The following is a 24,937-nucleotide window of genomic DNA, read 5'->3' as shown; positions in this document are numbered from 1 at the left end:
TATTTGGTATTTTTGTTTTAGGTGGATGTATGTTAAAATTATTTAATTTAGAAAATAACTTGAAAAAGATACCTAATTTAAAATATAAATTGATGATAAAAAAGATTTTAAAAAGATTTTATACAATTTTGGTCTAAAAATATACAAAAATATACATAATTCGAAATATATACAATTTGAGCCGAGGCCCAAACCAGTCCAATCTGCGAATCTAACCAGATCCAAATTGTGAACCCAATCCAACCCAACACGAGATCCAAACCGATCAAAGATGGTCGGTTCGGTCGGTTTTTGAATTGCATATGAAATTCGGTTCGATTCGGTTATCTATTCAATCCAAACCAAATTAATTAATTCGATTTTAAAAAATCCATAAAATCGAGCCAATCCGTATTGAGTCCACCCATATCCAGAAGTACGGAAAATTTGTTCATTGTAAAGGATGCGTTGAGCAGGTTAAAAAAAAAAAAAGAAAAACTAAACTTGGTGAGAATTTGTGTACGGGTCCAGAGGTCCTGCGGTATAAAATGGGACTTGGGACTGTTAGATCTGACGATCAACAGTGAATAAGGAATGCGATAATAATCATGAAAAGAGGGACGCTCCAGATTGATTCAATTATGAAGAAATTTATTTACTTAATGAAGGGTAATTTAGTGATTTCACTCACAGGGCAACCCTTATAAGCTTCCCTATGGTGGAACTCTTGTTTTCCACTTGGTTAGGGTTTTTTTGCTCATTGCCTCCCTTAGCGGCTGTCTTCGGCTTCGACGACTCTCACTAAACCCTAACAATGGCGGAACAGGTTTTTCTTTCTATAACTGACTCTCACACTGAATGATTAGATTCTGATCTACATGGCTTTTTACTGAAGTTATTCGTATTCTGTGTTTCAGACGGAGAAGGCGTTCTTGAAGCAGCCAAAGGTTTTCCTTAGGTACACAATATACATTCATTGTGTTATTTTTCTTCTAATTGCGTGCATTTTACATCCATTTTTTGGTTAATAAATAAAACTTTGGGAAACTGAGGAAATTAAATTCGGGAATCGAGGCATTAATTGTTCAGGATTTGAATCCTAGGAAGCTGGTTTTTCTTCCTTAAGCTTGTTGAAGCCCTAGACATGTGCGTTTCTTGTTTTTGAATTAGCTCTAAATTTTTGCAGCTCGAAAAAGTCTGTGAAAGGGAGGAAACCTGGAAAAGGAGGGAATAGGTTCTGGAAGAGCATTGGCCTAGGGTTTAAGACACCAAGAGAAGCTATCGAAGGTCTTAATTCTTTATGAATTTTAATTCTTTTCTTCATCATTTTTAATATATATTGTTTTTGGCCTTTAAATTTACTTGCTCGAGGCATCTCTGTTTTTCTTATTTTTTTAACCTTTTCTTTTTTGTTTACTTTCATGTATCATATTGGGTAATAATTGCGATGAGATAATGTACAGATCCTGGGGAAATAAATATTTTAAACAGAAGAAAAGATTTCAGTTCCCATATATATATATATATATATATATTGCTGGTGAGACTCCAACCCAGCTCATAGGCTGGGCTGTTGGTGCCTCTTACCACAGGGCTACCACACGGCCTCTTCAGTTCCTGTATATTGTGAATAGTGTAGCGCACCCATCTCATAACACTTAATTAACCTTTATTTTTTTGGCTAAAGTTAGCTACTTTAATGTTCTTTTTGAATTGTATAGTCTGTTGTAAGAGATTCACATGGATGTTGTGTGTCCATTTAGGATGGTGCCATGGTAATGCATTTCATTGGCTCCCCACCGAAAGTAATTCTCGAAATTCTTAAGAGTTATGCTGCTTGTTAATTAGCTTAATTGGTTTGATGGCTGTTCATTCACTCGAGTATGCCTGCAGCACTATAAACTTTTATTATGTTAAGATTATGTAGATTTACCAGTGGTCATGTCAAATTGGTTTAAAATTCTTAGGGGTTATGCTGCTTGTTATTTAGCTTAATTAGTTTGATAGCTGTTCATTCACTCGAGTATGCTTGCAGCACTATAAACTTTTATTATGTTAGATTATGTAGATTTACCAGTGGTCATGTCAAATTGGTTTCTTTGTTCTGTTATTTTTTTCGATTGCTTTTGGTATGATAATTACGTTTAGAAAGTTTACCGTACTATCTATATGTTATGCTGCAACAGATTTTCATTTTTACCTGTAGTTTTCTGTATCTTTGGAAGATTTAGAAATTAAGGATTTTGTATTTAGTTATGTTCTATCTTTGGGTTGTGAGCTTTTGGTGTAGTTGATATTTTAGTAATATCTTATTAGAAGTGCATCTCTATTGTAGGGACATATATTGATAAGAAATGCCCTTTCACTGGCACTGTCTCCATTAGGGGTCGTATTTTAGCTGGTACATGCCACAGTGCTAAGATGGTGAGGACTATTATTGTTCGACGCAATTATCTTCATTTTGTTAAAAAGTACCAAAGGTAAGGTTTATAACGTAATAAATTTGTTCTCTGCTTTGTTTTTTTGCTATTGTTGGATATTGATAAATGTTAACTCTTAGATATGAGAAGAGGCATTCAAACATTCCAGCACACATCTCACCATGCTTCCGTGTGAAGGAGGGAGACCATGTCATCATTGGCCAGTGCAGGTTAGGTCTTAATCTTTGCAGTGCTAGCTATTTAACTTTATGTTAAGAATATCAAGGTTCGATTTTAAATTGGTTTATGTTGGACTTGGTCAATTGTAGCTCTATTTTTTCTATATTGCAGGCCATTGTCAAAGACAGTGAGGTTTAATGTGTTGAAAGTTATTCCAGCTGGAGCTTCTGCTGGTGGTAAGAAGGCATTTACAGGAATTTAATTTTGATATTTTGGGCTTTTTCTGGTAGCTTTTACATTTGATGAATGTGAGATTATGGTTATATTGAGCAACTCGTACCAGAGGAAATGTTGTCTTTTTGATTTGCTCTTTAATTAATTTTTGTATTATGAATTCATGGGTTTACTGTTGAACCTAGTTCTTGAATTTTGCAATCAAAATTTAGTATTTCCAATTGGCTAGTAATTTTTGCATGGATTCTGTTGTGAGTATCTGGTAATCGCATAGGGTGGATTTGTTAATCTCTGAAGTTACGTATTGGCTAAAAATTGTGTAATGTTTGGTACTTTCATGTAAGACCGACTTGGATGTAACATATGAAAGTTTTATAAATGAGAAAGGAAATACAGCTTTGAGGAACCAAAAAACATTAAGAGGCACAAGAGCACATGTTGACAAATTTTTTGATTGAAGGGTTGACTCTTCTTCACATGGGTCTTCGCGTTCAATTAGAAATGTGGGGTAGAGGAAAAGTATCATTGCGCAAATATTGATCCCGAGAGGAATCTGTTTTGGCATATTACCTCGGAGACGGGTTTTTAACAGTTAAGATGTCTCGACCGAAAAATAGAAAACAATTAGGATGTGCCATGAAGGACTATCATACAAAATTATGTTATGAAGTTGAAAATTTCTGATTCCGTTTGTTTACAATTAAGACATGTCTTTTGAAGTTTAAATGTGAAGTTTCTTAAACTTGAATTTGATGATTTTTCCTGGAAAAAATGCCCCAAGAATCATAAACTTTTCCGTGTCTCTCTTCCATTTCGAAGACGTTGAGCAAATGTTGAAACAGATATCGGAAATGAGACTGCTGGCATCACTACCTGGTGGGCTTGTAATCCATTGCATTTTCTGTGCTACCCAAACAAAACTATCAATCTTAACACCTTTTATGCTAATTAAGGGTTGGTAATGAATTATAGAATCTCGGTATGCTCCAAGCACAATGAACAGTCAATTTGGCCTGAATGCAGAATCCTCAATTAACTTCTTATGGCTCTCTTTTGCCATTTGAATTTTCCCTTATTTATTATTATTATTTTTTTTTTTTTTTGTTTATAGCATTTCCATGACATTTTTTCGTTATATCATTGTAATTTCCAATTTTCATATGCAATGTAAATGCATGTGTGATATTAAACTAGAACATGTGGGCCGAAGAAAAGTTATTTGTTATCTAGATTATGCAATGTAAAAAAGCATGTGCAAGGCTCACTTACTTCTCCGATCCTTTTTCTTGATATATATATATATATATATATATAAGAAAATTAAAAGGAGGTTTTTCTACTACAGGATGGAGAAGAAAGAGTTGAAATTAATGAGTTCAATATTGGCCATGAAAGTCGACATTTTTCTTAGTGAACCTGAGTACTATTAATCTAACCTCCAACTTTCTTTTTCAACTAACCTATTGAATAAAAAATTAAGAAGGGGGCTTACATAAATATGTAAATAAGTGGCAGTTTGAGCAGATTGGGAATGCATATAATAATATAAATTCACTCCGTCAGAGATTCAGAATGCATCTTACATCATCAAACATGTTGCTTTCTTCTCCGATCAACCTATCAAATTTCAATTCAATGTCAATAAATTAGCTTCTTTTTTTTTTTTTTTTTTCTTTGTGAGTATTCCCTTTTGTTTTTTTTTTTTTTAATGAAAAAAATTTTAAAAACACCCATTATGTATCGAATAATTAAATATTAATGATGCTCACTTTTTCTAAATAAAATTATCCCAATAAAGTTCATTTTTTTAAATAAAATTTTGGTATATTATTAAATACATAGATTAACTATTTTTTAAATTTTAAATTTTAACCCATTAAAAAATTTTAACATTTATTGTGACCCTATGATAATTAAAGAGACCTTTATTTAATAGAGTAAGATGGACATTATTTGAGACTAACTGTCTGTATATATATATGTTTGTTTGTTTTTTTTTTTTTTTTTTTTTTTTAAAGGGAAAAAAATTTTGAAAAAAAAAGGAAAATGATGAATTAATGACTTTGTCAGCTGAACCTTTATTTTTAGCCATATATATGCTAGCGTATGGGTCAAGAAAATGAAGCTGTGACGGAGATGGATGTTTTTGTAACGTAATGAATGTACTAAATATACCATAAAAATTAAAAATGGCAAAATTGGCCGCCCTTGGGTGTCATTGCCTTAGGCTTGGCCTCCATTCGGATGAAAAACATTTATATTTTTGACTTCTGACTCGGACTTTTGTGTTTGGGATGATAACAAAGCTTGGCCGAAAAGCCTTCTATTCACTATGAAAATGAAAATCCAAACGACCTTCTCATTGCTGACCACATTATAATATCTTTTTTATTACTTTATCGTGTGTATTACCACAATATATATATATATATATATATATATATATATATATATATTTAAAAAAAAAAAAAGGAAGCTAAAATTGTGGCTTTTACATATCATAAAGAAATAAAAGCAATACTCACAGACAAGTAATATATATTTCTATCAAATATACAATTATAATAAAAATATAAAACTTTGGTGGGATGCTCTACATATTAAATAGTTATTATTTTCATTTTTCAGTAGAATGAAAAGGTATGTTGTACTAATTAAAAGTTTTGTTAAAACATTGCAATTGTTTGTTTGTAAATCTAGCTGTATATATTTATCGAAAATGTTGAATTATCGTTGGTTGTGAAAATTAAAAGCTACCAATTTGGAGATTTTAACATTAGAAATTTCTTGCTATGAAGAATAAAAAATAAATAAATAATAAAATAGGAAAAAATTTGAAATTTCCGAGAAACAGCATGTAAAATGTACGTATCTCATTTCTATTTGCAATGAACTACCATTTCTTCTAAAAAAAACAAAAACTACATATTTAATATATTCTCTTCACACGGTTTTCCTTTCCTTTGTGTCCCACAGAAAACCACTCCTTATAGATATTCTCTATTGCATTCTCTCTCTATATCTTAATCTCTTTCCCATTAACCTCTATCTCTTTTCTCTCATTCTTTCTGTGTGTGTCACTGAGAGTGAATCTGTGACCCAGTTACATATTCAACAAAAGCAAAACAAACAAACAAACATGTATAAAGTCGCAAGCGCATCTGAATACCTGGTGATCACCGGTATCGGAATCAAAGACATCAAGCTAGCCAAAAAAGCATGGATTTTCCCCGGCCAGTCATGCACGGTCTTCGATCTCTCGCCGGTAAATTACACCTTCGAAGTCCAAGCCATGAGCGCCGAGAAGCTCCCTTTTGTCCTCCCCGCCGTATTCACCATCGGCCCGCGAGTAGACGACGAGCCCAGCCTCCAAAAATACGCAAAGCTCATCTCTCCCCACGACAAGCTCTCCAACCATGTCAAAGACCTCGTTCAGGGAATCATCGAGGGCGAGACACGTGTCCTCGCTGCCTCCATGACCATGGAAGAGATTTTCAGGGGCACTAAAGAGTTTAAACAGGAGGTTTTTGAAAAAGTTCAGCTTGAACTCAACCAGTTCGGGCTTTTGATATACAATGCAAATGTCAAACAGTTGGTGGATGTCCCGGGACATGAGTATTTCTCTTACTTGGGGCAGAAGACTCAGATGGAGGCGGCGAACCAAGCGAAAGTCGATGTGGCGGAGGCCAGAATGAAGGGTGAGATTGGATCTAAGCTTAGGGATGGACAGACACTGCAAAATGCGGCGAAGATCGACGCCGAGACGAAGATCATATCGACTCAGAGACAAGGGGAGGGGAAGAAGGAGGAGATTAGAGTGAAGACGGAGGTTAAGGTTTATGAGAACCAGAAGGAAGCCGAGGTGGCTGCGGCGAATTCGGAGCTGGCAAAGAAGAAGGCCGGGTGGGCAAGAGAGGCTCAGGTGGCGGAGGTGGAGGCCTCGAAGGCGGTGGCACTGAGAGAAGCTGAGTTGCAGAGAGAAGTGGAGACTATGAATGCCATGACTACCACTGAGAAACTCAAGGCTGAGTTCCTCAGCAAAGCCAGTGTTGAATATGAAACCAAGGTGCGTTTAATTCTTGACAGGAATTTGTTTCTAAATTTATTTATCCTTAATTACTTTATTATTCCACCAAAGAAGATCATGGTTTATTTATTTATTTATTTTTGAAAGAAATCATGATTTATTTTGAAAACCTCAAAAATAAAAAAATAAAAACGATTAAAAGAGGAAATTGAAACTAACATCAATGTAATAGGAAAATAACAACTCTATATATATATATATATATATATAATTCTTAATACCCCCTTGTACAATAGTTCTTTTTTATTAAAAAAAAAAAAAAACAAACAAACAAACAAACAAAGAAAAAAAGGATGATAAAAAACAAGGACCCAAATTTCTGCATATCCACTAAAGTAGTATAATTAGTTTATATTCAAAGGTAAATAATATATAAATATACAAAGCTTGAACTATACGATTTGGTAATATTCTTAGTTTATATATATTACATTTTTCTTTTTCTGGTCTTAATATTATTGTACATAATTTGTGCACTTTGTAGTATATATAATATAATTGATTTATAGACTTTTTACCAAAAAAAGAAAAAAGGAAAAAGAATTTATTTATAGACTGGACATTCCAATGTGTATTTTCTTGTAAATTTCATATGAAATTAGGAGGCGAAATTCCCAAACAATATACATAGACAATTGTTTTAATATCTAGTACCACTATCAAAAAAATGCAAGTGTAGGATTAGTATAAAGAATGATATTTCAATCTCGACTTGTTAGTGCTCTTTCTTATCCAATTAAATTCTAGAAGGCCGCATATTGACATGAACACCATTGACAAGATGGAAACCGCCTAGGAATTTACTTATCGTTCTTATCCTTATATAAACTATTCTTGTCAGTGTCTCCATAATAATTCGAAGCATCGGTATTATTATATAAATTAATTTATTAAAAATTAAAAAAATAAGTCAAGAGCCAACTAGCCGTGGCTTAGCTAACCATTCTATTTCTATAGTATATATAATTTTTTTTTTCCTTAATTTTACAAATTAATTAGGTGCAAGAGGCGAATTGGAATCTCTACAATAAACAAAAAGCAGCAGAAGCGATTCTTTATGAAAAGGAAAAAGAAGCAGCGGCGCAGAAAGCAACAGCCGAAGCCCAATTCTATGCCCGCCAACAGGCGGCTGACGGAGAGTTCTATGCCAAGAAGAAAGAAGCGGAGGGATTGGTGGCGCTGGGACAAGCCCAAGGCGTATATTTACGCACCCTTTCGGACGCTCTTGGTGGCAATTACGCTGCACTGAGGGACTACTTGATGATCAACAGCGGAATGTATCAGCAAATTGCCAAGATTAACGCTGAAGCCGTGCACGGGCTTCAGCCTAAGATTAGTATCTGGACCGGTGCTAATGGCGGCGGAGACACCGCGGGAGCTGCCAATCCCGCCATGAAAGAGGTTGCCGGAGTTTATAAAATGTTGCCTCCGTTGTTCAAGACGGTTCAGGAGCAGACAGGAATGCTTCCTCCTGAATGGATGGGCACTTTGACCGATTCTTCCCATCATCAATCACATCATGAATAATAATATTTGGATTTATGTATTATATATTTGTATGCTTATCTCTTTCTTGTGTGTTTATATACACTTCTTTTTTTTTTTTTTTTTTTTAAAGCAGTGTTTTGCGTTTGTCTTGACCATTTCATAATATTGATACTGTTCATAATATCCAGGAAAAATTATAAAATCCATAAACATTAATTTACCTTTTCCAAAATATCTAGATAAATGTATATAGAAATATTGTGAGACAGCTTATTTATCACTTCATTGTCTGTATTTTCAGATATAATAAAATATCCCGTTGCCCGATTACGTGGCCTGATTTAATGCCTAAATATAAAATATATATATATATATATATATATGTAGTATTAATCTTCTAAAGTGCATATTTGATATACACCGTTACAGAGCTCTAGTATAAATATATTGTTAATCACCTAATATTACTAGTTCGCAATTATTTTTTTAAATGAAAATAGTACAATAACTTTTATAAAAATTGACTTTATTTATATGTTTAGCCTTTTTTTTTTTTTCATAATACATATAGTCGTTATTACCAAATATATATATATATATATATTGTCATTTAATTGCTTTTGATTATTAATTAATTAAAATTTTATGAAAGATAAAACAGGGTAAAATAAAATATTTCAAAAATATTTGAATACTTTATACTAATCGGCATGATAGGGCATTCCCCAATCTCCATCACATGCACTTTTTGCTAATTGGGATATAATATACACGCGCTTTTCCTTTTTTTTTTTTTTAATCTTTCTTTTATTATGCCTAAAATTAGCATTTGGAACCTACAGTTGATCAAGAGAACTCTTTTTTCTTTTTCTTTCTTTTTTTTTTTTTTCTTTGGTGGTAATAGACTCATATTGTAACATATATATTTTTTTCTACAATAGTTCATCGTAGTGATAGAGCAGACTATAAAGTGGAACTAAAGCTATAATATCTTTCTTTGCAATGTAGAATTAGAAAAATTATATGAGAAAAGTGATAACTTATCCAACCATCTAAAAAATTTTAGGTTCAAAATTCAACAGCTTAATAAAAAATAAAAAATAAAACCTAAAAATGAAGTCTAAAATAGACAAGTATACATACGAAGAAAGAGTGTTAGAATATATATATATATATAGAGAGAGAGAGAGAGATAAAAGAAAAACATCTCACCCTCTAGGTTTAAATTTTTGGGAGAAGCAATAATTCAAAATACATGATATTTGACTCATAGCAACATTGAATAATTATCCGGTAAGATATTATAATCTAGAACTATCTAAAAATTTTAAAATCAACATTTCATTAAATCAACAATGTAATCAAATATTTTGACAAAATTTAAATTTTTGTTTTGGCATTATATTAAAAAACTGAAACTGAAAGGCATTAATTTTAAGATGTAATATTGGTTGGTCTTATGGATATATAAGATGTAGGCCTTGTCTTCCAATGAAGAATCTCATGAAGGACACTTCAATCGATGTTATAAAAAATTGAAGCAAAAAAATTGAAAGGGAAATTCATGCTTTCTTAATAATTTTAGATTTTGTATATCACTTATTTATGTTTGTCATTGTTATGATTAAATTAGGAGGTATATAGGAAAGGCACTAACTTTTTCTTTTTTTTCTTTTTATGTGAAAACAATGCGAATTTTGTAAATCGGTTTGTTAATAGAATTTTTTTCCTTTAGAAAAGTATTGATTAATTAGACTGTAATTGAAGGGGTTTTTTTAATTAAAAAAAGAAGCGCAAAAAAAACCCCGCCTACTAGTATGACTATCGACCACGGGGCAAGGCCATATAATTCCGCTCCCAATATTTAACGCCTTAATTATAGAAAGTTTCACTTTACACAACTTAAAAATCTTTTCCCATTAATCAATTATATACATATACATATAAAATTTAAATTTAATATGCTATGTAACTCATTTTTATTATTAAATATCTAAAAATATGATCAACAAATTATATATAACAATATTAATTTTTTTTTTTTTTTTTGCTTTTTAATAGTAAAAACCTAGTAAGGAAAAATTAATCTTTAGTGCAAGTCAATTAAATTCTTACACATAATTTAAAGAATACTATTTTTTTTCAAAAAAAAAAATTGTAAATTTTATACATTTCTTTCTTTAAGGTAAGTTAAATAGCTCACTAAATCAAAATTATCTCTATATATATAATCGGTTTCTTTTGTAAATAAATAAATATATGTATATAATCAATCTCCTATTAAAACATGTTTATGGTTATTATTACTCTTTGAATTGGTTTAAAGGCTAAGATTTAAATATATTTTGGTAGATTATATTAATTTAGTGAAATACTAAAAAGTAAAGCGAATCTTGTCTGGAATCATTTTAATCCCAACCATGTTTGTATATCTCAACCCTTAAAGCAATTCAATACTATTAGAAGAATATCTATATTCACAAAATTACTAAAACAACCTTTGATGTTATTATCTTTTTATATTTTATTTTTAAAATGTTTTGAACCTATCTTCTTTCCCTAGGGTTAATGCAGCAGAGATGACCACTGGTAGCCTTCTTGGAAGACATCCAATTACATCAGGTGATGCTTTCGTTGTGGTGACTAAAACATCTTATTGCTTTGCTTCTTCTTTCATCCATTGGTTGTGCTGAAACTTTTACAGACATTTTTGTTTTGAGGGGATTTATTCTTTCCTTCTGTCACCTGAATAATGCCGAGTGCTCTCAAATAAACAACAATAGGTGAGTATTAGTATGAGAAGGGAACAAAATTTCCATAGGATTAAATCTTGCATATGATTCAGAAATTGGAATTTTACTCCAGAAAGAGAAAGGTAGTGTGCACTTAGAAGAACCCATTGGCAATCCTCTCACTACCGGTGGTCTGCTATGGCTAGTGTATCTCAGAAATTTGATAGAGCGGAGCCACGATTTTTAAGTCATAGGGCCAAAAATGAATGATAATTTAAAGTTAAAAAAATTAAGTAAAATAATTATAGACATATATTATGTGATTAAAGAGGTACTGCAATATCATATATATAAATAAAATAAAAAAGTGTACTTTTTGCATCAAGTAATAATATACAATTACTGAAAGAAAATTATCAACTAATATGGATTAAAAAATTAATTAAAAAAAAGTCTCAAATAGCAACAATATCCTCTATTAACATTACCCACCACCAAATACTAAAACCATTTAATTTAAATGATTGATAAAGGCAAAGAAAAAATTTAAAAAAAAGTTTAAAAGAAGTAATTAATACTGTAATATAATTTTAGCATTTGGATATGCAAGTTATATTTTTTTTTCTGTCTTTTAATTATGATAAAAATAAGAAAATTAAATTAAGAGAAAATTAAATTTTTAATAGTATAGGAGAAAGAGGATAATTAGCAATTGAAGTGAAAATAAATAAATAAATAACCAAATAAAATAAAATAAAGATAGTACACAAGCCTAAGGAAACTGAAATAATGTTGTTATTATTAAAAGACAATAGTAGACTTATTAAAAAAATTTATGAAAGTTTGATGCACATTCTCTGGGTTATAATGAATTCAACTTCTTCTATTTCAAAATATATTTAAAATTACAGAAAATTCTTTTAATCGAAAGACCATAGTAACCTTAAAATATATATATATATATATATATATATTAACTAAACCTGAAAAAAATGTAACAAACATTTACTTTCGGGTGCAAAAGTATAAAATTACAAAAATATTAATAATAAAGCATATAAAGTAAACATTTGAAAAGTCAACGTAGGCCAGTTGCCCCGCTTAAGGAAAATAATTTAATATTTTGAAAAGAAAATAAAAGAATAGGATAATTATTGTTTAATTTTACAAGAAAAGAATGTATAAGAAGAAATTATTTTTGTGCACAAAGAAGCATGCTATTTATATTTATATATATATATATATATATTTTGGTTAACCTAAATATAAGATTAAACATATCCCAAAAAATTCAAAATCAAAATTTTAAACCAAAATGAAATTATAGTAGGATATTTACTAGGTAGTCAACCTAAAAATATTAAAAACCAAAATTTCGAATGAAAATAAAATTAGAATAGGAAACTACGAGGTAGTGCTACATTAATAGTTTCCATATTCAAGTAGACTACTAATTTGATCTCCACAAGGATTTGTTCCTAAATTTATAGATTTGTTATATACTCTCTTTTATTTATCTTCGGCATTATCTACTTTCCATCTGAAGAAATCCTCTTTTCCTTTCTCAGTCTCTCTCGCTCATATATACTTTCTAACCCTAAAAGGCTTTAGCCGCTATTTTCTATAGAAACAAACATACAAACATGTATAAGGTAGCAAGTGCGTCGCAATACCTTGTGATCACCGGCGCTGGAATCGACGACATTAAGCTAGCTAAAAAATCATGGATTTTCCCCGGCCAATCCTACACCGTCTTCGACCTCTCCCCGGTGAATTACACCTTCGAAGTCCAAGCCATGAGCGCCGAGAAGCTCCCCTTTATTCTCCCAGCCGTCTTCACCATCGGTCCCCGAGTCGACGACAAGAGCAGCCTCCTAAAATATGCCAAGCTTTTGTCGTCCCATGACAAGCTCTCAAACCATGTCAAAGAGCTCGTACAGGGTATCATCGAGGGCGAGACTCGCGTCCTCGCCGCCTCAATGACAATGGAACAGATTTTCAAGGGCACAAAAGAGTTTAAGAAAGAGGTTTTCGAGAAGGTCCAGCTCGAACTCAACCAGTTCGGGCTTTTGATCTACAATGCAAATGTCAAACAGTTAGTGGATGTTCGTGGACATGAGTATTTCTCTTACTTGGGGCAGAAGACTCAGATGGAAGCTGCTAACCAGGCCAAAGTCGATGTGGCGGAGGCGAAGATGAAAGGAGAGACCGGAGCGAAGCTCCGGGAGGGACAGACACTCCAGAATGCGGCGAAGATCGACGCGGAGACGAAGATCATATCGACGCAGAGGGTGGGTGAGGGGAAGAAGCAGGAGATTAAGGTGAATACGGAGGTGAAAGTTTATGAGAACGAGAAGGAAGCGGAGGTGGCTTTGGCGAACTCGCAACTAGCGAAGAAAAAGGCTGGGTGGGCGAAGGAAGCTAAGGTTGCAGAGGTGGAGGCAAACAAGGCGGTGGCTCTGCGAGATGCGGAGTTGCAGAAAGAGGTTGAGAGAATGAATGCCATGACAAGGACTGAGAAGCTCAAGGCTGAGTTCCTTAGCAAAGCCAGTGTTGAGTACGAAACCAAGGTATGTGTCAGAACGAATTACTAAATTTTTTTTCTATTTTTCCATTATTTGGCATTAAAAAAAAAATCATGTTTATTAAAAACTAAGATCTAGTTCACAACATCATCTCTAATTAAAAATAATTTTATTTTTAATTTTATGAATGTGAAGAATTAATAAAATGTTATGTTGAATTATTATTCTTGGCCCTTATAGTTATTGTTTTCTTTTTTTATTACCAAAAAAAAAAAATACACACACAACAACCATTTTCAATACTAATCAAATAAAATACAAGCATTAGCTTAAAGAACATCATCACAAACTTAGAGCTGACACTAATTTTTAATTAAAATCTAAATCAAGAAAATAATACTCTTGTTTTATTTATTTATTTATTTTTTAATTTTTGAACATAAGAGAATATAAAAGAAGGAAAGAATAGCACACAGAACATTTTTTTTTTTCATTTCTAATATATTTTTTTTGATACTACAATTTTTTTCAGCATCTCACATTTTTTATCATTACCTTTTAAACCCCTCACATTTTTCCTCTTTTTTCACATTTTCACCGCATCAATACATAAAACATAAATCTTTACATAGACTCATAAAATACATTTAAATTCAAACTCAATCTAATCCTAATTAATTAAATTTTCAAATACAAATTTGCTACTTCAATTTTGAAGTCTTTAATTTCAAATCTTTCAATCCAAGTTTGAATTAATTTTCCAACAAATCTTGACTCTTTTTAATTATCAATATTATTAAAACAATATTTTCAATTCTCTGCATATGCATGTACATATCACCTTGATATTTGGCTAACAAAATGATTTTTTAAACAAAATTAGGTGCAAGAGGCTAATTGGGATCTCTACAATAAACAAAAAGCAGCAGAAGCAATTCTATACCAAAAAGAGAAAGAAGCCGCTGCAAGGAAAGCAACAGCCGAAGCAGAACTCTACGCACGGCAACAGGCGGCGGACGGAGAGTTCTATGCGAAGAAAAAAGAGGCGGAGGGACTGGTAGCGCTGGGACAAGCTCAAGGCGTATATTTGCGCACCCTTTTGGAAGCTCTGAAAGGTGATTATGCTGCGCTGAGGGACTACTTGATGATCAACAGTGGAATGTTTCAGCAGATTGCCAAGACCAATGCTGAAGCCGTCCGTGGTCTTCAACCCAAGATTAGCATCTGGACTGGTGCTGATGGCAGCAGTGGCGGTACCAGTAGCGGCGCTGCTAATTCCGCCATGAAAGATGTGGCCGGAGTTTACAAGATGTTGCCGCCACTGTTCAAGACTGTTGAGGAGCAGACAGGAATGCTTCCACCTACTTGGATGGGCACTTTGGCTCGTGACTCTGCTCATTCCAGCTAACCATCAAGTAAATAATTAGGAATTGAGAGCTCTTTTCTTTTTATTTTATTTTTGTTATATCGCTATTTTTCTTGTACTTGGGGTTTTAGGATGTTTATTGTTGTTTACACAGATTTAATGGTTTGATTTATTAACAACTATATATATATTAAATATTTCTTAATAGTTACATGATATTTCTCTAAATTCTTTTCTAAACGACATGAGGAAGAAAAAAAAAATTGAGACAGATTTGTCAGTAACTCGTTTTTGGTTACCAAGATCTGAAAAAATGGTGAATCTTTTAATTTAGTTTTTTCTTTTTTCACTTAGGAAATTTGGTTTTTGTTCATGTCAAAAAGATTTGTCCATGACCCAAAAAACAAAATACAATAAAAGGATTTGTCAATATCCTTAATTAATTTATACATAGTTCATAATCTTTTGTTAGTGTATATTTAAATATTCCATGTTAATCGTTTCTATTAAATTATCAAGCTCGGTCGTGTAATAATTGTGTCTTGCCGTAGAGGTGTAATATACATAAAAACATAAAATCGATTTATTAAAGCTAAATTATTTTGTTTCATAAAACATAAAACAATATTAAAAAAGGTTTAAATAAATTAAATCATAGACAACCAATAATCACATTCATAATTTAATAAAAATTTTGACATATTATATATTTGAGTAATGCTATTTGCACCATCAAAATTTCTTTTTAAATTGTTTTTTATTACTTAGATTACTTTAAAACCCTTTTGACCTTTTTTTTTTTTTTTTTTTTGTACAATTTTTAAAATTAGTCCAAGTTTCTAATTTTTTTACATCAGAAGAACATCAACGGGTCCACCACAAATGAATAGACGAACCAACATGAACTGTGAAACCATGGCAGCCTTGTAGCTAGAGTTAGCCGGAAAACGCCATTCGTGGCGCTGCAACTCACGGTTAAAGTGGCCATTCACGCCGACGTCCACCACCAACATCGAAGCACCACCAGCGATACCAAATGAATGGCCTTTTGCAGATCTGTGCATTGGCAATAGTCTCGCAGCTCGATTTGCCCAGAATCTGCCGCACGCAGCACCCAAAATCTCGTTGGAATTGCCGTCTACGCCCTAGAGTGGTCCACCTGTTTACCACAAAATGAATGCCATGGCTACCACTAGCCCTGCCACAATTCATTGTTCCTTTCCATCTTTATCATCTCCTTTAAAATATTTATCCTCCACGCCATTGACATTGCCGGCAAAAGAGACATGCAGGCTATGCACTGCCTGTTTTTTATGCAATGATTTTTAGTTTATTTGCATTGTTTGGTTTCTCTTCGAGGTGAGATTAAATGCAGAGCATGGAAAAAAAAAAATTTGTCCATTTATTCCCCTAAATCTAAAGACTTCTTCGCCAGGAAGGTCAAATCTCACAGAAGAAAAGATGATGAACCAAAAAAAAAATAAATAATTAAATAATTAAAAATCAAAAAGATTTTTTAATAATTTTACATGAAAGAACAGTGTGGATAGAAATTTAGCACGTGCAAAAAGCAGCACTCTATATTTACTGGATTGGTTAATTTCAAACACCAAAATCAATAACTAATCCAATATATTCCAATTTAGTTGGATTGATGCAATAAAATAAAATTGAATTGGTTGATTTCATTGAACCGGTGATAACTCTGTACACCCATATTGCACAATTAACGTGATTTAATTAAAGAATTTTATAATATTTTAATTTAAGGGGTTAAAGTAGTTTGCTATAAAAGGAAAAACCAACAATTTTCTTTTTTAGGTAAAGGGGAAAAAATCAGACTTAATATCAAAAAGAATATTCCTACAAAAACAGCCCAATACTCAAAAATTGCAGTATTAGTAGCACAACAAGCTAACCTTCACTCTGTTAAAGGATTGGAGGCTCCACATCAATATAGTGCTAATCAACAATGTAGTGTGTCATCTTTGATGGTTGGACTAGTAGCAAAACTGTCAAGATAACAAAGATATATAAGGACCCCAATAAAGAAATCACTGTAAAGCAAAAGTCATCTAGCAAAGATCAATGAAGTTAGAGACTGACAAGAATAAACAAATACAGAAAATCTTTTGTCGTGCCAAAAAATTATATCACATGTTAAATGTATATTACCAGCAATCCTTAAAATATCCCCATCAATATAGTAAGAGTTCCAGCTTGTGACCCACAAAAAGGCATGTATTAATCTGAAAGAAGTATTAGAAAGCATAGTATAGGACCCATTAAGCATCAAATAAAGCAAAATAACAATTTAATTACAATTACATCACAAATGCAAAACTGAAAACTGTCCCATCTCCAATGACTATCACGTCAGGAATGATCTGCAGATTTGCATCACAAATGCAATATACAAAAGAGTTGACCAAGAAAACAACTGGATATACATTTTCATGGTAATTACAATTTTCATTTAGATACAAAGGATGGATTTAAAATAATAACAGATCCTAGAACAAGTTACCTTCAAATCTTTCCAGTGCATCTCCATCTAGATTATTAGTTCCAGGATATTTGCATTGCCATAAGCAAGCAATTTTAAGAACAGATATAATAACCGATGACAAATATATCATGTTTGATTCTGATGCTCTCCTAATTTACATTAACATTTGTTACACAATTTTATGAGCAGATATAGTAACTGACAACAAGCAATTTTACTTCCGTTGGTTGCATATTTTGAATTCCAAGATCTTTTTCTCTTAAAGCCAAAAAAAAAAAAAAAAGGAGAGAGAGAGAGAAATCTTGGTGCTCTTGTCTTTGCAATGTAAGACATGGAAAGGATGAATATGCAAACAAGAAGTCTTCAAAATAATAGAAAACAGAAATGAGCCAAGTGCTCCCGAATTTATTCTTACCTGACAATATCTATGTCTTGCCTTTGCAATTTAAGACATGGAAAGGATGAATATGCAAACAAGAAGTCTTCAAAATAATAGAAAACAGAAATGAGCCAAGTGCTCCCGAATTTATTCTTTCCTAACAATATCTATGTCTTGTCTTTGCAATGTAAGACATGGAAAGGATGAATATGCAAACAAGAAGTCTTCAAAATAATAGAAAACAGAAATGAGCCAAGTGCTCCTGAATTTATTCTTACCTAACAATATCTATGTTCACCTCTGCAAAGCATGCCGTTAGATAAATCTGAATCATAGAATGATTTAGCATCCACATCTAATGACTCATACCAAAAAAAAAAAAAAAAAAGAGAGAAAAAAAAATTAAATAATAAGAACAATTGTATAAAGTATAAATCATCACATATTCAATTAAAAAGCATAAAATGCAAATTACCTTCAACACGAGCTTCATAATTTTAAGCAAACTACATTAACAAGAACAAAAAGAAAAGACCGATCTGATCATAATGACCCAGAAATAACATAACATTATAGGAACTCTTTTGCATCCATTACCGAGGATGAGTACTCACATGGTGTGCATGAAAGAATCCGGACCACTTGGTCTACAATAAGTAAAAATTAGAAGTACAAGTTTGAAGAATCTATCACCACTTATTTTTCTGCGTTATGCTATATGTGCATGAGTATTGTAAGGCTAGCTAGCTAGAGGATAATAATAACTAAAAAAAAATCTTACTGCATTAGTGCTAATCTCTGCTTTTCTAAGAACTCTGTAATGAGCCTTCCATGCTAATTGTCTTTTATATTTTAGTCTATCTCCATTTATATAATTTCCTCTACCCTATATTCACCTCTTAATTACAATATGCCTAAATTCCTTTTTCCTTTTGTAAATAATATGCTTAAAATCTGATAATGAATTGGAGTGGAAAAATAAGAAAAGTTGAAGCAATATAGCAAGAAAGAGTAGAATATTAAAAAAGGGTAATGCTTTGTTGACTGGGGCTAGAAAAGAGTGTCTGGAGCCAGGAAATTATACAGGCACAACACAAGAGAGCAGTGGGAATAGCTAAACATTTGTCAGCTAAGGAACACTCTCTTGTTGCAGAAAAAGTGTGTGCTGCAATCGGTAGAAAGGCAAACTGTCAGGTCCATTCTTTTTTATTTTTTCATATCCAATCAGCATCTTTGGGATAAAAGTAATTAGTGTCAAATAAAAAAATTTTAAAAAAAATGTATTAGTTGAATATGATAAATAAGCCAGATAGATGATCAGATGATCAGACCCCAGAAAAGCAAAGAAACAAACGCATGCACTAATGTTGCATATATGTATCAAGTCCACTAGAAGATTGAAATGTTCAAGGATCATGAGATAGAAACACACACACACACACACATATATATGTATATACACACATATATTGTTATACATAGAAGATTGAAATGTTCAAGGATCATGAGATAGAAACACACACACACACACACACACACACACACACATATATATATATGTATACACACACACATATATTGTTGTTTAGGCAATGATATTGATGGAGAAAGAAGTAAAAGAAATGGAAGGCATATATGCATACAACAACATATGGCACTTTGAATATTAAGAGTGAAATAATATAAAAGATAGCAGCACGGTGGGTTTGCCAGCAGTATCACTAGTGCCTTGTGTCTTTCATCAGTTGGCCGTCAATGCTCATGCAGTTTTTGGGGTTAACCTTCATCACATCCACACCTCACCTGCATTATTATATATGTTATGCCCATATACCTAGCTAATACCACATTTCAATTTCAATTTCCTATTTATATATACATATTGTCAAATAAAACTGCTTCTGCAACTAGACTATATATATATATATATAGAGAGAGAGAGAGAGAGAGAGAGATAAATAAAATATCTTAAGTCAATTCAATCCTAGCTTACGCCGATTATTTCAAGGATACCAAATGAATAAAAGTTCGAAAAGTGCATGCTTTTCAAAAAGGAAACAGTTCCACAATTCATACAACAATAAATAAATAACAGAGCAATCCAAATTATAAATTGGAAGATTTTGATCCCGCTAAGCTGACAGTTAGACGTTGCATAATTGAGGTAGGAACTCGATATGAATAAACATACATCAACCCCAATAGAAGAGTTCGTCTCACAAAAAAACACAACAAAAGACTTTCTATAGAAGAGCAGAGGAATATAAATCAATTTCCTTAATCTAATAAAGCTTATAAGATTTCAGAAAACTAGAAATGGCAGCAATATGCAAATACATTAATGGGTGGAATTTCAATTACTAGAAAATTTTCATTTACCAGCAATATGCAAACCAGAAAAAATTTGCATAACACACAAAAATTTGCAAAATCCATGCAGAAAATAGCAAAAATGTGTGGAATTTCAATTACCCAATACTGCCCAGGTAGGGTTCGACAATTCATCAACTTTCTCGACTCGGACATCTTGTGAATTCGCACTACCAGTCAAAGAAACAGATCCATTGACGGGTTCCGTCGGAAACCCATCAAAGTCTACTCCTCTTCTATCCTTATTCTCCACTGAAGAAGGCCCTTCCCCAGACCTACAAATTTTTCCTCCACTCCCAATCGAGCTTGGGGACATGAGGCATTACCCTTCTCTTTCGATGCTTCACTAAGCTGGTCGGGTACCGAATTCGTATCAGTAAGGTTAGGTTAAGGTTAGTGTTAGTGCTGGTTGTAATGGTGGAAGAAGAGAAGGAGCGGATACGAGAAAGTGCTCTGGAATGGCGACTTTGAAATCCTTCAGAAAGATTTGAGGATTTAGCATTAGCCATCAACGAGTAACGTCTGGTACTCCTCCACGTAAGCCGTGAGAGACTAGATTGAGGGCAGGGGCAAAGTATCTAAGACACTTATAGAAAAAAAAAAAAAAAAAAAAAAAAAATTCCCCAGTCAGATTGGCGTTCGATGTCGGAGCGATAATGCTTGAGAGTATAAAGATTGTCTCCAAGGTTCAGGGCCTCACACTCCGAGTAGTTGAAGGCGGGGGTTAGCTCTCTGAGTAGGTAAGTGATTGAGGTTTCTTTCGGAGGCTTTGGGAGGGAAATCGGAGATGGCTTATGTTTGGTGTGGGTGGGTGTGTAAAAGTGAAGACGGCAACAACAATTGAAAAAACTTTTAGGATCCTACATTACTCAAAAAACACACTATTTTGGACTTAAATAAGGTTATGGATGTTAAAACGCTGCGTTTTGGGTTAAAACACATACTGACAATTCTTTTATTGTGACTGAAGGAGGTTGGACGGTCAACATTAGCATTTTGAGTGACAAAGTCAAAAATTTATCGCAATTTTGAAGGAAAATAAAGGGGGAATCTTGGCGCCAAAATTTTTTGTACCTGTTGTGACAAACTTGTATGACAAGACTACAATTGTTATTCAAGGTGGTGGATTAATTACGATAATGTGACAATAGCAATTAATGTCACTGAATCATGCGCCATACTCTGACAATGGCAATTCTTGTAAGTGCTGGTGGACTTTTTACTTACAATATTTCTAGTGTCAACGAAAAATTTGTAAGCGTTTGCTCTTTTTTTTATTTTTAGTAGTGAAGGTTCTAAATATGAATATAAATTATTCAAAATACAGAAATATCTATAAAAATATTAAAAACTAATAAATATTTATAAAAATAAATAAAAATTAAAAACAATAAAAAATTAAAAAAATAAAAATTTTAGTTGAAATTTTAAAATTATCTCATTTAATCAATTAAGATCAATATAATTATAGAAATTGAAAAAAAAAATATTAAATATATATTATATTTTTCTTAATTAATGAATTTATACTAAACGTTTTTATTTTTATTTTATAATAACCAGCATTACTGAGTTGTCACAGATTTAAAACTGAACAGAAAAAGATATGAAAAAATCACACTTGCAATTGATCTTTCAAAATAAATTCCACCAAGTTTTCTTAGTCAAAACTCTCTCTAATGTCTATTTAATGGTCTTTCAAAGCAGTATTATGCTGAATTTTCCGTCATCAATACCCTTACCAACTACACAATTGATGAAATTTTGAAAAATAAACTTTGATATAAATAGTGTTTTGGACTTTGGTGACTAATATTTCCATTACATTTTATACAGTTGACCATGTCAAGTGTGCCTGCCTCATTAATGCTTGATCTGCTATTTCCACAATATTGTTGGAAAAAGATAAGAAAAACTTGTCGCTTCCATCATTCCTACTCAGAACAGATGGAGTGAACCGGCTTTTTCTTCCCTTCTAGCGTGTACAGGACTTCATATTTGGTCGGTAATCTTTGTATCAGAACTTTCTTTGAAATTGTAGCTACGGACCGAGAAGCAACAGCACCGCGGATTTGATTCTTGCGGCGTGCAGGACATTTATTTTGCTTGCATGATATATAACATGCAATTTTAGTATTAATTATTTTGGAATTGATCAAGTTTCTAAATATGAATATAAAATATTTAAAATATTAAAATATCTATGAAAGTATCAAATATTTATTAAAATAAAAAAAATAAATACCAATGGAATTTTAATAAAATAGAAAATTTAATTGAAATTTTAAAATTAATTTATTTAATCAATTAATATCAATATGACTATAGAAATTGAAAAAAAAAATCAAATGTATATTATATTTTTATGAATTAATCGACTTATACTAAGCATTTTTATTAGTCAAGGGAGATGTTATTTTCAATTATTGGTCTTTCAAAATGGATTCCATGGTATTGTGGGCTGAATTTTCCATGTGAAAACCCTCACCAAATTCACAATTGATGAAATTTTGAAAAATAAACTTTGATATAAATAGTGTTGTGGACTTTGGTGGCAAACATTTCCATTACATTTTATACAATTGACTTTGTCATGATCATGAATCGCACCTGTCTCATCTAATACTTATCTTCTATTTCCACAATTGTGTTGGAAAAAGATAAGAAAAAATTGTCATTTCTACCTCAAAAGCATCTTCAAATTTGAAAACTCCTATTATATATATATATATATATATATAGTTTGCAGCAGTCGTGGTCAACTTATAATGAACTATATAAGCTAAAAAGGTTTCAACTTTCATGAGAATATGTGTTTGCAAACATTTAGTGAATCCTCAACCTTCTTCTAAAGAGGAAGAATGACTATGTTGCCGACGTTCAAGTGTTTCTTTTTTACATTGCTCAGCGGCTTCCTTCTCGTAATTTATGCCCAAGATCAATCCGGCATCTATTGTAAATATAAATATATATATATATATATATATATATAAACATATAATTATTAGTAAATCAATCATAAAATATTTCAACCGGAAATTTTCTTTTTTATAAAAACTATCAAAACTTTTGTTTTAAAAATTAATATTTAAAAATATTTTTAAAGTTTATACCAATATTGATAGATTCATTACCCCTTTTAAAAACCAACTGCATAGGAACAAGGCAAAAAAATCTGGGATATCCAAAATAGTTCTAAAAACATGGAATGAAGGTGGTAAAACTTGTCTCGGTAGGCCCATTTTAAAAAAAAATCTTTCTCTCTTCTTTCTTTCTTTCTTTCTTTCTTTCTTCTTCTTTCTTATCTTCTTTTTTTATTATTTATTTACGTTTATTTTTTGCTTTTACCTCCAAGTTATTTATCGTTTCTTTTCTCCCTTTATACTTTTCACTTTTTCAAATTCTTTTCCCCCCCCCCCCTTTTTTTTCTGAGAGGATATTTCATTTACACACGTTGAAGTCCCCCCCCCCCCCCCTTTTTTTTCTGAGAGGATATTTCATTTACACACGTTGAAGTTTAGAGTGAATACAAAAGTACCTTCCAGATTTTAAATAAATCATTCACGCCCTCCAGTGACAATTAAAATTACATTTATACCTTTAAAAAAATTAAATTAATTCTTCTTTTTATTTTTGCAATAATTAATTTGAAGACTTTAATTTTTTAATAATTTTAATCAAATTTTATTTAAACTATATGATTATTTTTTTTTAATATACGATAATTTTAATTACATAGTAAGTTATATATTTGGCAAATTAATTTAGTAAAATATATTTGAGACTTATAGTATATTTAGTCAAATATAGTTGACAAATTATAATACATTTAATTAAATATATTTGGCAAATTGTCTCTTAGTTAAAAAAAAAAAAAGCTTATACTAAAATTATCACATAATTTTTTTAATTGAAATACTATCACATAGTTTAAATAAAATTTGTTAAAAATATAGATTAATCAAAATTTCAAGTTTTCAAATTAATTTTTTGCAAAATCATAAAAAAATAATTTTTTTAGGGAAAAAAAAAAGAAGAATAAAATATTTTAAGGTAATTTAATTTTACTAAAGGTGTAAGGGCCTTATGTATTACCAATAGGGTGTGGATGATTTATTAGGAACCTAAAAAATATTTTTATATTTATTCCAAACTTCAGGAGCTGTAAAAAGAAATATTCTCTCCCTTTTTTTTTTTTTTAATTAATCTATATTTCTTCCTCTCCCTGATATATGTGTTGAATACTATAAGAAATATCAAATAAATGTACCAAGATATATATCAAATATCATGTGTTAATATTTAATTAGTTTATAATTATCTTTTTAAGAGTTCATTTATTATTAACCAATAAAATATTAATACATAACTCTTAGTACACATCTTAATACATTTATTTGGTATTGCTAACATTACTCATAAATGTTTGAGTTATTTTTATCTTTTTCTTTTTTTCTTAGTAATATAAAAATTATATATGGGAAATTTTGTTAATGTCTAGCGCATACAATTTTGATAATTTTTTGTTTGGAACACAGAATTTTTGACAATTAATACTGATAATATATTAAGTTAATTAAATATATATTTTTTAAAATAAATAGATAAAGGACTTATCTAATTTGAATCATTTTATTAAATTAAAAAATCAATATATGATCAATTTTA

At 31.5% G+C, this 24,937-nt stretch overlaps 3 protein-coding genes and 1 long non-coding RNA gene across 11 annotated transcripts; 3 read left to right on the top strand and 1 right to left on the bottom strand.

The window, feature by feature from the left end:
- Positions 1-668: 668 nt before the first annotated feature.
- LOC107421137 (small ribosomal subunit protein uS17) lies at positions 669-3,045 on the top strand. The gene is made up of 6 exons (XM_016030311.4): positions 669-805; positions 897-937; positions 1,166-1,266; positions 2,315-2,459; positions 2,540-2,629; positions 2,751-3,045. The coding sequence occupies exons 1-6, from the start codon at positions 794-796 to the stop codon at positions 2,839-2,841; spliced, it is 480 nt and encodes a 159-aa protein (XP_015885797.1). The 5' UTR covers positions 669-793; the 3' UTR covers positions 2,842-3,045.
- Positions 3,046-5,748: 2,703 nt separating this feature from the next.
- On the top strand, positions 5,749-8,449 carry LOC107421139 (flotillin-like protein 4). Its single transcript, XM_016030313.4, has 2 exons — positions 5,749-6,879; positions 7,900-8,449. The coding sequence occupies exons 1-2, from the start codon at positions 5,953-5,955 to the stop codon at positions 8,425-8,427; spliced, it is 1,455 nt and encodes a 484-aa protein (XP_015885799.2). The 5' UTR covers positions 5,749-5,952; the 3' UTR covers positions 8,428-8,449.
- Positions 8,450-12,717: 4,268 nt separating this feature from the next.
- Positions 12,718-15,873, top strand: LOC107421140 (flotillin-like protein 4). The gene is made up of 2 exons (XM_016030314.4): positions 12,718-13,690; positions 14,529-15,873. Exons 1-2 carry the CDS (start codon positions 12,764-12,766, stop codon positions 15,051-15,053), a joined length of 1,452 nt encoding a protein of 483 aa, XP_015885800.2. The 5' UTR covers positions 12,718-12,763; the 3' UTR covers positions 15,054-15,873.
- On the bottom strand, positions 15,667-21,142 carry LOC107421129 (uncharacterized). 8 transcript variants are annotated; one of them, XR_009639005.1, is made up of 6 exons: positions 20,372-21,141; positions 18,375-19,702; positions 18,178-18,254; positions 17,187-17,260; positions 16,931-17,023; positions 15,667-16,315 (listed from the first exon to the last, which is right to left on the bottom strand). It is a non-coding gene; the product is annotated as an uncharacterized LOC107421129 (long non-coding RNA). The 8 variants fall into 8 exon arrangements; XR_009639006.1 differs by having other exon boundaries at positions 18,178-18,224; XR_009639004.1 differs by having other exon boundaries at positions 18,178-19,702; positions 20,372-21,142.
- Between the last annotated feature and the right edge of the window lie 3,795 nt (positions 21,143-24,937).

Source organism: Ziziphus jujuba, chromosome 5 (genome assembly GCF_031755915.1).
Source record: "Ziziphus jujuba cultivar Dongzao chromosome 5, ASM3175591v1".
NCBI lineage: Eukaryota > Viridiplantae > Streptophyta > Magnoliopsida > Rosales > Rhamnaceae > Ziziphus > Ziziphus jujuba.
Note: the sequence above shows the minus strand (reverse complement) of the source record. Positions and strands in the feature narration are given on the sequence as shown.

Bases quoted from the DNA above. Each gene is read 5' to 3' on its own strand.
- LOC107421137 (XM_016030311.4), top strand. The intron at 2,460-2,539 runs GTAAGGTTTATA...GTTAACTCTTAG, and splicing joins TTTGTTAAAAAGTACCAAAG to ATATGAGAAGAGGCATTCAA. The intron at 2,630-2,750 runs GTTAGGTCTTAA...TCTATATTGCAG, and splicing joins GTCATCATTGGCCAGTGCAG to GCCATTGTCAAAGACAGTGA.
- LOC107421139 (XM_016030313.4), top strand. From the start codon at position 5,953: ATGTATAAAGTCGCAAGCGCATCTGAATACCTGGTGATCACCGGTATC. The intron at 6,880-7,899 runs GTGCGTTTAATT...CAAATTAATTAG, and splicing joins GTGTTGAATATGAAACCAAG to GTGCAAGAGGCGAATTGGAA.
- LOC107421140 (XM_016030314.4), top strand. From the start codon at position 12,764: ATGTATAAGGTAGCAAGTGCGTCGCAATACCTTGTGATCACCGGCGCT. The intron at 13,691-14,528 runs GTATGTGTCAGA...AAACAAAATTAG, and splicing joins GTGTTGAGTACGAAACCAAG to GTGCAAGAGGCTAATTGGGA.